Source organism: Falco biarmicus, chromosome 5, assembly GCF_023638135.1.
Source record: "Falco biarmicus isolate bFalBia1 chromosome 5, bFalBia1.pri, whole genome shotgun sequence".
Classification (NCBI taxonomy): domain Eukaryota; kingdom Metazoa; phylum Chordata; class Aves; order Falconiformes; family Falconidae; genus Falco; species Falco biarmicus.
Genome location: NC_079292.1, coordinates 68,189,987 through 68,203,244, shown reverse-complemented (window position 1 = coordinate 68,203,244; position 13,258 = coordinate 68,189,987). Strand labels below are relative to the sequence as shown.

Here is a 13,258-nt window from a genome sequence, read left to right as displayed (position 1 = left end):
ACAGCAGCCTTTAATGCTTTCTCTTGCCTCAAGCTCATCTTTCATAGGTTCAGCTTAACTATTTCAGTCTCCCTACATAAACCATGTTTTCTGTATTTCTGGTGGTGTTTCTTTTGGTCACTCTCCTCTGAATTGTCTTCCAGTTCACCCTCGAGTTTGCTCAAGCAGGGTGTCTAGGATAGACTTACCAATTGCCAAGAGCAGAAGAACTGTTTCACATAACATGATGTTTGCATTTTCAAAACAGTATGATGTTTTTGACCATGTCCAGCTTGTGGTCCAATGTAATCCCTGACTTTTTTTTTCCAGAATTGCTGCCTAGTCAGTTGTTGCTCATCCTGTACTCATGTAGCTGATTCCTGTCTAAGCACAAACTTTGTTCTTGTCCTGATTAAACTGCATTCTGTTTCTTTTTAAGGCCATCTCTCCAGTTGTCAATATCATTTTGACTTGTCATCCTGTCCTCCCACCTTTAGTAGTTCCTGTAGTGTTCTACTCCATTCTGTCAACCTCCTAGTACCACTGTCTTCATCATAGAGCATGAGCACATTTTAGCAGTGAATTAAGCAGCTTGACTGTACTTCTATCATATGCTTGTTCTCCCATCCCCTCTCAAAAGATTATGGTCTTTCAACCTGGAAGCTAGCCATCCCAAGACAGTGAAACGGCTTCTGGTCCAATATATGACCATACATGAAAATATGGCTTACCCAGCACAAGAGCTTATTTAGAGGGATCAAAACCCCATTTAATAAAGGACTAGCAGTACCACACGCTTCAGGTTAAGTGCCTTTGAAAAACATGGAGACGCTTTGCTTGTGAGTGAAATCAGCATGTTTTCCGAAAAGCTAGTAACACCAACAATTCTGTAATAAAGCCTACAAACCACCAGTACCGAAAAAAGTGAGGACTCTCAGTCTTAAGTGTCACATCTTCTCCCTTATGTTATTACTACATTATACCATAATGTCTCTCAGGTTTAGATTTTTATTTGTGTAAAAAACAAGTGACAAGGGGCACCACTGAAGACAATGTAACAGTAGCAGAAGTTCTACTCCAGAGTTAGAATAGATTTCTGCATACTCTCATACTTAGATCTAAAAACATACCAAGGAAAAAAAACCATGACAAAATAAAAGGGCAATACAAATGAACACAGTAGGAAAAGTATTTGTGCCCAGTGCAGACTTTCCAGGGAAAAGGAATACACATGGCAACTGATGAGCAAATCAACACAAGCTAGAAATAAAACTGGGAACAAGGATGAGGGGTCTTTTCACTCCAGAGTTCTCACATGCAGCATTCTATAACAGTTAAAAAAAAAATCTTACCTGCAGAATCTGTAATCAAAGCCTCACAGAACACACACAATTTCATACTTATACAGTAGCTCAAATTATTCTAACCCCTTCTTCAAAACAAACCAACGGCTTCACCCCTAGGAACTTCATATACACATACACACACCTTCCCAAGTGAGATACGCTTACTTTCATGAGATAGTATTGTCATAACAAAACTACTTCCATCTACTAAAAAACCCCTAACCCATCACTCTCCTAAGTGCACGCAAGATTAAATAAAAGTTTTAAAGACACATATGCCCTTGCACTTTCCTATCCCCACCTAGACTCAGTCACCTTGCAAAAACAGCCCCTGCACTACTCCCATGCAGAATTTGCATCACATGCAAAAGAAAACATACACAGAAGATTGCCTAGCAAACTTCCCGCTCACCTTTCAAAGGAAATACAAAATCAAATAATTTCATGCATTTGAAGTACTTTAGGTTTTGGCTTACCGCTGCAGGTGGCTGATATCCTCCATGCTGTTGTGACTGCACTTGGCCAACTGAAGCTCCATATCCCTGGGCTGCAGCTGTTGAGATTGACTGGTCATGCTGGGAACCATATGACACAGTCTGTTGACTGCTTACACATGATTCGGTATAAACAGATGATCCCTGGCCACTGTCAACTGTCCCATCAGCTGCAGAAGTTAAAGATTAAGATACACATTTCAAGAACTGCAGTCTGAATTCACAACTTTAAAGCTATAATAAAATATTAGATCGATGTTTGTGCCATGTAACATGGACCTTATCAGCATTTACCCTCTTGTAATATTTAAGTTTGGTTAGAAAAAAAAATTTTCCCCTTCCTCAATATAGTAATTCCTTACCAATATGTTTTCCCCTAGGCTCTGAGAAAAATCAGTGATTTCAGGAGTTCCTTGGGAAGATACTTAACAGTAAACTATGTTTCCTATAAAAGGCTAGACTAGAAATAAAAACTTAAATTTCACATTGTTACAAATGATCTTTCAGGGTTTTTTTAATTATTATGTTTATTCAGTTTTATACAGATGTATAAAACAGGTCTGTTGTGTTGGCTAGCAGATGCACCTGATGTAGGCATAGCTGAGAAACTAAAAACCTATTACCTAAAGAGTAGAAAGTAATTTGCTTTCTAAGTTCACCATTCTAATACAGAAGTTCTCATCTACCATCATTTTTCAAATACTGATTCAAATGTAGGGATGGCAGAGGAGGAAAAGTTAAAGACATGAGTTCTTTTTTTTTTTTATATATAGTATGTGAAACAGAAAAATCAAACCTTTTTTCAGTAAGGAAATTATGAGCTGAACTGCGTGTACATGAACCTCATTTCCACCTTAAACACAAGTTACCAAGGATTCAAACAAGTGTTCCTAACAGCTCTAACTGCACTGGTGCAAGAGTATCAGCCTTCTGCAGGGCCAAAGCATACTGTCCCTTATAGGAGGCCAGCAAAAACTAGGACATGTGTTCATGCTTCAGGTGCCTCTATTCATGTTCTGTATGAACTTAAAACAACGGAAAATTATTTTGTGCTAAGACACTGGACTATGAATTGTGCCAAGACTTGACTCAGCTAAGGCATAGGAATGCATCTTATTTTGCTGTGCTTTCTAGTGGGCTCATGTTCCTCAGCAGACAACAGCGGTAGACAGCAACACCTTAAGATACTTACTGCTATACCCATCAGAAGTTTAAAACTTTAAGGAGGAGAACTGTGTAAGTGCAAGAGTTTCTAAACAAATCAACTGACACTTACAAAGAACAGATATACTGGGCTGCTGGAACTGCAGTTGTTGGTGTTGATCAGCTTCTGGTTCTTCAGGCTCCACTTGTGTAGAAACCGATGCTGAAGTAGCGGGGACAGGAGTAGTACCAGTGACAGATGGCGGATGCTTTGACCCTGCATGGGAAGCACTTGACGGTTGCTGTAGCTCCAGCTGCTGCTTCTGACTACCTTCTTCCTGAAGCTTCTTCTCCTGTTCTTCTCGCACCAATTGACGCTGCTCTCGCTTTCGCTTTATCAAAGACACCCTGTCCTTGATAGCTTTCGCCATTGTCTTGTGATCCCCTTCACAGACATAGCCAGATTCCACCTGAAGGAGGATATATTCACAGAATTCAGACTGTCATAGACAGCCACTGTTGTAGTGCTACAATATAAGCTCCCACTCTGGCATTACCTTCTCATCTGCAAACTTCTGAAGCTGTTTTATTTCTAGACAGTAACAACTGCAAAGGCAGCAGCTGACAGACTACACTTCACCGTCAGAAAACACCAGTACTTCCGACGCTTTGTAAGACCACCCTCACCACTTACCATTTCTTGTGCTACATCCTCTGGGACATCTCTCTCCAAGTCAAAGGAAAACTCTATTGCCTCATTATCTTTATATTTGCCCTTGAGTTTTTTTATGTCTTCAATTCTCAGCCAGAGTTTAATGGCAATTTTTTCTCCATCATCTTCCTCTGCTAGTTCTACCCGTACTCCAGTCTCTTCTTGGAAGAAAGCATGATTCAAAAGGTCCTTAATAGCATATCTAGCATATTGGGAAAGAATGTAGAAAGCACACACAGTTATTAGGTTTTCCTAAAATATTAAGGCATGTTCTTGCCTCATGACCTCCTGAATTTATTCTCTACATTTCACACTTCTCCGAAAAATTACCTGACAGCCTATTATTCATATGTCTATTTAAAAGCATGATGGAGAAACAAAATGCAGCAGATGTACCAGAAAAACACCATGACACGTTGGTCAGCAGCAGTACCAACAGATTTAAGCCAGCTGAACAGGATATATATATGAACTAAAGCGATAAGAAACCTTGAAGAAACAGTTGGTTTTACTGAACATAAAGATCCACCACAACTCTTCATCCCTAAATCAGTACAGTAATCCAAGTATATATTTCACAATTTCAAGATCTTATCAAAAGCCTCATCTAGTAAATTCAGCACTTGATAAGCACCACATGATGCCTTTCATATTTGATACTATTTTGAACCACTTCAACTTGCGTTCTGTTTGGCATAGTTACCAGCTTTGTCCTAAAGGTACAAGAGATCTATGTGCATATATGCACAGCATTAGCAGTATTAGTCTAAAAGCTAACTGCTTGAACTAAATGGCAAGAAGTAAGTGATGTGCAGCCACAAAAGTAAAAATGGGGAAAAAATAAGAGATTGTTTAAAACCAAGAAAAAAACCCATAAATTAAAAATATACAGCAATGCCATCAGGTGTAGAACTTCAAGAATTAATAGAAGGGGATTAATAAACACCCATAAACTGACAAAAGTAGCTCTGAACAGAACAGCTGGAGGCTAAAGGAGGTTCAAAGGCTAAAGCATTCTCAAATTGGACATTCAGTAAGCAGTAACTATGTAAAATCTGAAAACAAAATAAACCCCACAAATAAGCCATCAAAGCAGTTACAGATCTCCTGTAATGGTATAAGTGAATCACTGAGTAGAAATGTAGATGAAAATGAGCAGCAAGAATGTGAAAAATAAAAAAGCCCTCAAAATAATCAGCCATAACACACCAACAAAAATCAAAGGGACAGGAAAAACAAAGGATTACAGAGTAACAAACCAACTAAGTAATCCAAATACCTGGGAACCCAGAAGGATTGTCTTCCACTGTTTTGCTGACTAGGTCAAAGTTTTATTAAAAGCAGTAGAATTTCTGAATAAACTGACATGGATGGTTACTACATCATTTGAACTTTTCCTGACATTTCATTCTCTAAAATAATCATTGAGTAAGAATCTACCACAGATTAGATGCTGCAGAAGTAATACTAGCTTTCCAACATAACACAGAAGATCCCAGGAACTGGATCTGGTACCATCACAGGTAAGACTCAGTCATACCTCTATCTGAAAAGGTAGTACTTACCTTTCACCTTTGTTTTGCCGAATGCATCCCTCAATAATCTCCTTCACTTCAGGGATTGCTACTTTATCGAAGCTGGCTGGCTTGACACCCTGAAACACATAAGTAACAACATAGAAACTGGAATCCCCAGCTGATTTAAGTTTTGGTTGTGTTTACAGGCTGTTTTTACTCAACAGGTAACTGGCCTGAATTCCCCACTAGTCCTACTTATTAAGAAATCTGACCCCAATCTTACTGTTCATCTGTTTGTTACTGACTTTTACAAACATCCCCCCTCAGCCCCATTTCTCAGCTACATTTCCACAAAAGAAGGCTTTAGCAGTTAGGGTCTCAGTTATGATAAGAGAACCATTTAGTTTCCACGGAAGGTATCCTGGTTAGAAGCAAGTACACAGACTGGACTAAGAATGGAAGAAAATGATTCCTATGTAACACTAACGCATGAACCTACACGATGCTGCTTCCCAGAATGTTTCCAACATGCCATTATATGCAGTAATTTTGGCATAGATTGATTTTACAGCAAGAACTTTAGCCCAGAATGATCTGACTAGATCATTAAATGTCCAATGTTTAAAAAAAATAAAGTTAAATTAAAAAGCACAACATTTTCCTGTAGCTTAGCTCTCCCCAGAACACCTACTATATCCAAACCACACTCCTGCATCACTACTGTCGTGAGTTCAGGAAAATGAGCTTAGCAATACAGACCTTTACAAAAGCCCTTCAACAACACATGGCAATCCCTTCTCCAATACACACTAAAGCCATTGGGAGAGAGCAAAACAAAATTTAAGTATAATCAGCTACTCAGATCAGTAAAGCAAACAGGCTGTGAGGTATGACCACCTGGGAATTCTGCAACACTACAGGCAGAACGCCAAGTTTCATCACTTAATCAAGGTCAGAATCTCTATTTTGGGGACAATTTGGCATTCAATTTTACTTGATTCAGCCTTTAGCTTCAAATTCTGTACTTAAGACCACAGACCAAGAGAGCGTAAAGACATCCTGTTCAAACTGCTACATTAGGAGTTTTCAAGCCAAACAAACCTGAAATCATACACTTGATACATCTGATCCTGTGCAACTGGTAAATCACAACTAAACAAAGTGAAAAACACAGGATCTGAAGTATAGAAATGAATGTAGTAGCAGTACAAGTATAATGATTCATGTCTAACCAGAAAGTATTCCTCCCAATACCCTACATAATACTGCTGCCCACCTAATGGGGACATCAAGACATGACACACACACACACCCCTTCCTCTATTGCCAGCAGAAAATAAGTCTTGAAACGCAAAAGTTCAAGTCTTTGAACCAGAGCCTTTGCAACCACAGACCTTCATTTAACTGAACACAGAGACTTTATACCATAATAATTTCCATCTACATTTAGATCATTTTCTCCCACTTGGCCAGACTTGGCAGTATATTGACTCCATATGTCCGCTACCTAAAATATTCTCTACCACACTCTTCCAGGAGAGGGCACAGTCAACGTCAACTTGTAACTGATGCAAACACAAGTCTGGGAGAAGCACTGAGTCTAGTCTTTCAGCAAAGAACAGAGGTATTTGTCACTACATTTTACATAGGTATTATATCACAAATTTTTAAAAGGACATAAATCCTGTAAGAAAAAAAAGTTTTCACTTTGAAAAAACCTTCCTGTTACAACACCATTCTGGTTATCTATTTCTTTTCTCTAAAATTTGCTCTTACGATATTCCAGCAGTTCAAATTCACAGAACTGAAGAGTGTATTGTGACTAGAATAAGCCCTGAAACACAGTCTGTCAGTTAACATTAGCTTAATGCTTTTAAAAGCTTCACTGAACATTAAGACTTCTGGAGATCAATGCCTCAGCTGCTAAGACACCAGATCAAAGTTTGGATGGGCAAGTTCAATATACTTTAACCAGGTCATATCACAAATCTCCAGCTTCCTAGCAGGACATCGCAGAGCCTCACATTCTATAGAGATTTATAAAACATGTTTTAGTGTTTATTACTGGCATCAAGTACCTGTTTGTATGTGTCTTTGCTCATATAGCAGACTAGTCACAGACACTCACCTTTAATTATGACCAAGCTTAAAATATGGCCCCAGGAGCTGAGGTTCATACATGCAGAAATATATTCCTATACATAATTAAACGTTATGCTATATACACATACATATATAATCTAAGCAATAATTATTCAACTGCTTATTGTATATATTTGTATCCAAATTTGCTAAAGTTTAAAACATCTGCATCTCCTAAACAGCTCAAGCCCCAGACACAGCACAGCAGCTTGTGTGTATGTTCATTTACACTGTGCCAGCAGAAGGAAGATGTCAGATCTGTGGCAATCTCAGAAAAAGTAAAAGCTAGGATGAGTAAGACAACTGGTACAGCAAAATACTAACATAAAGCCAGAACATGAGTTTTCATGTTAACTATTCTATCACATGCTCTGTTCTTGCATTAAACCTGAACAGGTAAAGCTAAGAACAGTTTCTAAAAATCAGTAATTCAGTCTGCTACCCTGAAAGAAATTAAATACGTATTCAAAATCTTCAGGTCCTTCTATGAGGGCCATCTTACAGAGGCTCCCACCAGCCTCCTCCAGCATAGCTTCTATGTTCCTATCTGCTCCTCAGAAAATCTGAGAGAAGCTCACAGTAGGGCCTAAAGCCAACAGTACCCCTTACACTGAAGTCCAGGCCACCTAAGTACCATCAACTTTTAAAAAAAAATATTTTTTTTAGGTCCTCCAAACACTAGGGGAATATCAAACTATTTTACATAACAAGAGAGAGGATACTAGGAATGATAGAAATCAATAAATCAGTGAACCCTTTCCTAGGCATCCTAGGCAGAACTGAGGGTGCACCTTCGTTGGCCATCACAGAGAAACCAGTGAGGCCACGCCAGGCCCTGCAATTCACATAACCTTCATGTGTCCTTAAGATCAAATGAGCTGTGCAGCCAAGCATACATTCATTACTTTCTGCACCCAAAGCCACTCAAGTACATGCTAAGCCATTCAGGATTTCCTGGTTTTCACCACACTTACTGCAAGATGGGCACATTCTTATGTGCCTCTCCTGGTCCCCAAACTCCTTAGAAGAGTCAATCACAAGACAACTCATCTTTTAATTTACCAGTCCAATTCCCCCATGGCAGTTTAATAAGAGCTAAACACCTGAACCTCACTAGCAGTTCTTGAGTCTTCTAAAAAAAAAAAAAAAAAAATAAAAGGAAGAGCTCTTGCAGAGGAAAAAAAAAGTGTAGACAGGTATAACAGGCAGGCATGCAAAGAAAGCATCAACATTTTCTCAAGCTACCACCTAAAATAGCCTGAACTGGCACGGCTGCTGAAAGCAAGTCTCCTGTTCTCCATCTCCCATTTCCACAGCCATGCCACTTCCTCCCTGTCGCCAGCACATACATTCATACAACTTCACAATGAACCAGATCATGGTGTTCATCAGGCTTGAAACAAATCCAACCAAAAAAGTCTGCTGCTACTTCCAGTGAGCTGAAGGTCCCCAGTCTGGCTCCCTACACTGCTGCACTAGCTCTCAGGCTTATAGAAAGAAAGCGATAGTACAATAGCTAACAAGGGCTGAACAGCTTCTTTTGAAAGAAGTGCCAACTTTAAACCCACTGAACACTTAAATTTTGAGAGCACCCCTAAAATGTGGGCATATATGTAGGTACCACCAAAGCGCAACTGATGCAAAACTAAATACTTATCTTAACAGTCTTCACGTTACACATAAGAAGAGCTTTCATATTTCACTTATCTTAGATACGGTGAAGTTTGTTATTTTATCAGAATTTCATCAGGTGAAAAAAGTGTGTTTTAAAATTCAACATCCACATTCATATGGTTATTTGATCCATTAAAGGCAAGTTAGGTATTCTTAAAAACACTAGGTTTTCAAGTTACTTTAAACACCAAAGTATAAGCTACCCAGAACTCCTCTTCACAATTTTTGCCTAAAAACATGTAGTATTTTGCATCAGTTAGATCACCAGACTACTGAGTCAGTGGTTTAACATCTTGTTCTAATGCAAGAGATAACAAAAGTAACATTTACTACATAAAGTACAATCAGTGTTGCGTAACTTTTACACCAAACCAAAATGAAGACAGAGGTGGTGTTACATACCCTCATCAATCTCAAATTTTAAAAAATAGTTAAATTTGGAGTAACACCACAGGTGGAAAATAGCAGAAGTAGCAAGTGCTCCAGCCTTGCTGTTCAGGATTTTAATCGACAGTTTGAAAACTACAGGGAAAAAAGTACAGTCAAGTTTAAAAGCTGAAGACCCAAGCTATGCAAGTGTAAAACAGTCCAACAGATTCTTCAAGAATTCTGATGCACCCCCAAAAATCCTTTGCTGTGGCTAAACACACTTTACAGAGCTGAAATTCTTACTTACCTCTTTAACACAATCCTTGTGAGAGCAGCAGCAGTGGGAACTAACAATTACAAATACAGGACAGATCTCTCTTTTTGTAAAATCCATCAGGAAAAGACACACGCACACACCAAAGAGTTAGTTAAGTGCTAGTTTCCGATGGGAATCCACTAGGCTGTGGACTTAACGCACAGCGGAAGGAAAGCAGACATCAATGTTAGAAGGGAGCATTGTTTTCTGTTTGACACCTCTTCTACTTTTCCAAGTCCAGTACATGAGGCTGCCGTGATCTGAGCTTAGTATCTGCTTTTGCCACTCAAATACTGAACAGAATTGAAAGAATCGGTAAAAGCCAAGGGGTAAGCGTGCCCTTTCGGGCCTGCCCAGCTAACTGCAAGGCGGGGGAAGAAGAGGCAGTGCAGGGATCCTTTCCTTCCCGCATGTCCCCGCCCCACACCCCGTCCCCTCCCCCTGGCTGCTCTGCCTATTCTCCACCCAGGTTTAAGCCTGCATGGAGGATCACCACCCAGTCCCCTCCTGCTGCTGAAGTACACTTCCAAGCAGAGGGGAACAGGCCTGTCGCCCTGTTGTTCTGACCCAAGGCTGCCGGTACTAGTTTTGTACAGGGGGTTAAATACAGCTGCCGTTTCTCCTCTTTCCATGGAGCTACAGAAATTATACATACAGCTGACTACAATTTAGTCCTAACAGAACACACAAGTCTGCACTGGGATAACATAATAGATTCCACCTCCCTCCTTCCTGGCAACTGCATTCTGCTACCATTGGCAACATCATCTGCTTTCCTTTTACTAGGTCCTTAATGTAAGGGAATAGGTATTTGAAGGTAATTTTCAAATTGTTCGACAAAGTTAGAAAACCACATTGCTGCTTGTTTTACACCACATGCACACAAATAATCTAGAGTTGTATTTTTGAATGTCTTTTGCTCGACTTTAAACCTAAACCTGAAGTCCAAGGTGGTTTCAACCCCCCCCCCAGTATCTAGATTCAAACAGCCGTTATAAAACTTGCTTACTAAATGAAAATGACTTGTCCAATTCGGGGCTTTGTGTGTTTTTGGAAGGACATCAGGAACAATGCTAAGAAAGACCACGTACACCATTCTGAAGTTTGAAATTATTTTTGACCAACTAGTGATGATAGACTGTGATAAAATTCAATTTCAAATCAAGATCACTTTTCAGCCCAAAAGAGCATACTTGGTTCCTCAAGTATACCACAGTTATCCTAGTGTTGTTATTATATCACATGACATCAATGTTGCAAAAGCAATACTTTTAGATCTTTTACTGAGCATTTTAGAAATCCTCTCCACCAGCTGTGAATCTCTAGAGGAGTCAAGGGAAAAGGGATCATTAAAGATCCTGCTATGTTGATTGGCCTTCCAACCACTTAGCTACGACATTTTGTAACCCCAAAAAAGAAATAAACTGTTGATTAACATCTCCACAGACACACTGCAGTCAAAGCAAATCTACTTCAGTGGAATAAAAATCTTAACATTTTGCACTGGTAATTAAGGCTACACTTTTCTGGGGTACACCACATGACCTGCAAAGAACATTAAATGTTTCAGCTTTTAACAAGCACCGAGTCCACCTGTCCCAATCTAACCACAATTCTTGCTTGGTTCTTTCCAAAGGTGCTATAAAAGCAGAGCTTGAAAGAAATCTGCTGTAACTGATTAATCTTCTCAAACCAAATGTTCTAATGTTGCAGTCCAGAGGCTAATAGAATCGGTAGCAAAGTCAAATCACACAAACAAAGTAATTAAAGTCTCTACATTTTCTTTTTGCTAAGTTGTTACCATTCTAGTTTGTGCCAGTCCCAGGCTGCCACAAACCATTAATTCCAGGAATTTAGACAGAGCATATGATTCCAGTGGAAAACAAGCCAATGGTCCTACCTCCTTCCCCACAGTCTCAAAGAAGCCCCCCAGGCAATGGTACATATGGCATTTAAATTGGTTTACCCCATGATCTCCTAAATTTCACCACCTGCTATTAGTTAACTTACCCAGCTCTCAAAACCTACATGTTTAACCATTTCACCACCTTTTCCATCTCTATTCCTTCATCTTAATCCTGTTGCCTGTTCTAGAAACAATCTTTCAGATTTAGTCCTTAATTTCACACAGGGCGCACCCAGAACTAATCAATAATTCTCATTCCAGTCCAATCAAATACCTATTGTGAAAAGGAAGAATTCAGTTTAAGATCTACTCGGTTCAAGAGAGATATGGGCTGCTTACAGAAGATGGCTTTTATCTTTCTTGTTAAAAAGCAAGCTAGAGTAGTTGAGACTGCGGGGGGGGGGGGGGGGGGGGGCAGGATTTAAAACAATGCAACACATCTAATACATAAAAATTTAGCTTCTCAGATTTCAGTATTTTCATAGCAATTTGAAAATTTAGCTTCTCTGATTTCAGTATTTTCATAGCAATTAATCCTGGACAATTGATAATTCTGCCAAGAATTAAATCAGTAAATCCTGCAGAATAAGCCCTGCACCAGATCACTATCCCAACAGAATAAATAGCATTACTGCAATACAAGCAGTAGGAGCAGATGAAAGCTTTCAGTGAGCTAGAGTTAGCTCATGAGGCACTATTTAGACTAGGACAGGCCTAGTTTTCGTCTCATCAAAACCAGCAATTGCACCTTTTGAACTCAACTGAGATCAAAATTCATATCTCAGCTATTCGAGAGCTCTATGTCACTGAAATAGCTTAACCAGTTGGTCCTCACCCTCTGCAATGCAGGTGTGTAAGTAACTTAAGTCCCATCATTCTTAAATTTCTCCAGACCAGCTGTCTTCACAACTTGCAACACCACGTTTGCCTGGATTTCACAAATTGTAAAGGACAACAGAGGTACTGTAGTATTTATACAGGCCTGCTTGCTGCAGCCCAACTGATGACAACTTAGAAACTTTTCCTCCTCTATTTACCACGTACTCTCAATTTGAGCCATTAATAGAGGCCAGTCAAAACAGCAAATAAAAGCTCCCAAACATACATGATTAAAAGTTGTTATACACAGCACAGAAGGTATATTTGTGTTTTGAGCGACACATCCATACTAACTGCTTATTCCTAAAGTTTATGAGGTTGCTTAAATATGAGATAATCTTGGGTGAAAAGAATAAAACTGACTCCTCATTTGACTAGCCATCACTGCTCACTGTCACCTCCACATCTGTACTCTACAACTGGTCTCCAAGCCCAGGGAGTCACAAGACACCGACTGCTTAACCAACTTCTTTGCCAGTGTCTCAGTACTGCATTTTTACTTATTAAAGCCAAAGAATTTAAAGCATTACAAACCTTACAAGACCTGTATAGTACGCTACAGTTCTGCTCCTGTTTCTACACAGTTAAGTTTGAACATGAACTAGCCATAACTCTTCCTAGAAATCGTTGGCTGTGATCCTTTCCAGCACTCTCAAGTAAAAGGCTATAACAAAGCAATAAACCCCACACACACTGTTATCTGTGACAATATCAAAATACAGATTATGCTATACACTACTGCTGAATACAGACCATGCCTTACAACTCACTCATTGACTTG

At 39.4% G+C, this 13,258-nt stretch overlaps 1 protein-coding gene across 11 annotated transcripts in view; it reads right to left on the bottom strand.

Moving 5' to 3' along the window:
* Window positions 1-13,258, bottom strand: part of WNK1 (WNK lysine deficient protein kinase 1) — a 104,815-nt gene that overhangs the window by 40,673 nt on the left and 50,884 nt on the right. For all 11 annotated transcript variants that reach the window (XM_056340442.1, XM_056340438.1, XM_056340440.1 and 8 more), the window contains exons 5-8: window positions 5,240-5,328; window positions 3,657-3,876; window positions 3,096-3,432; window positions 1,802-1,989 (exon numbers count right to left, since the gene is read on the bottom strand). In XM_056340442.1, the coding sequence (XP_056196417.1) occupies window positions 1,802-1,989; window positions 3,096-3,432; window positions 3,657-3,876; window positions 5,240-5,328 (834 nt within the window). The remainder of the gene's footprint in view (window positions 1-1,801; window positions 1,990-3,095; window positions 3,433-3,656; window positions 3,877-5,239; window positions 5,329-13,258) is intronic.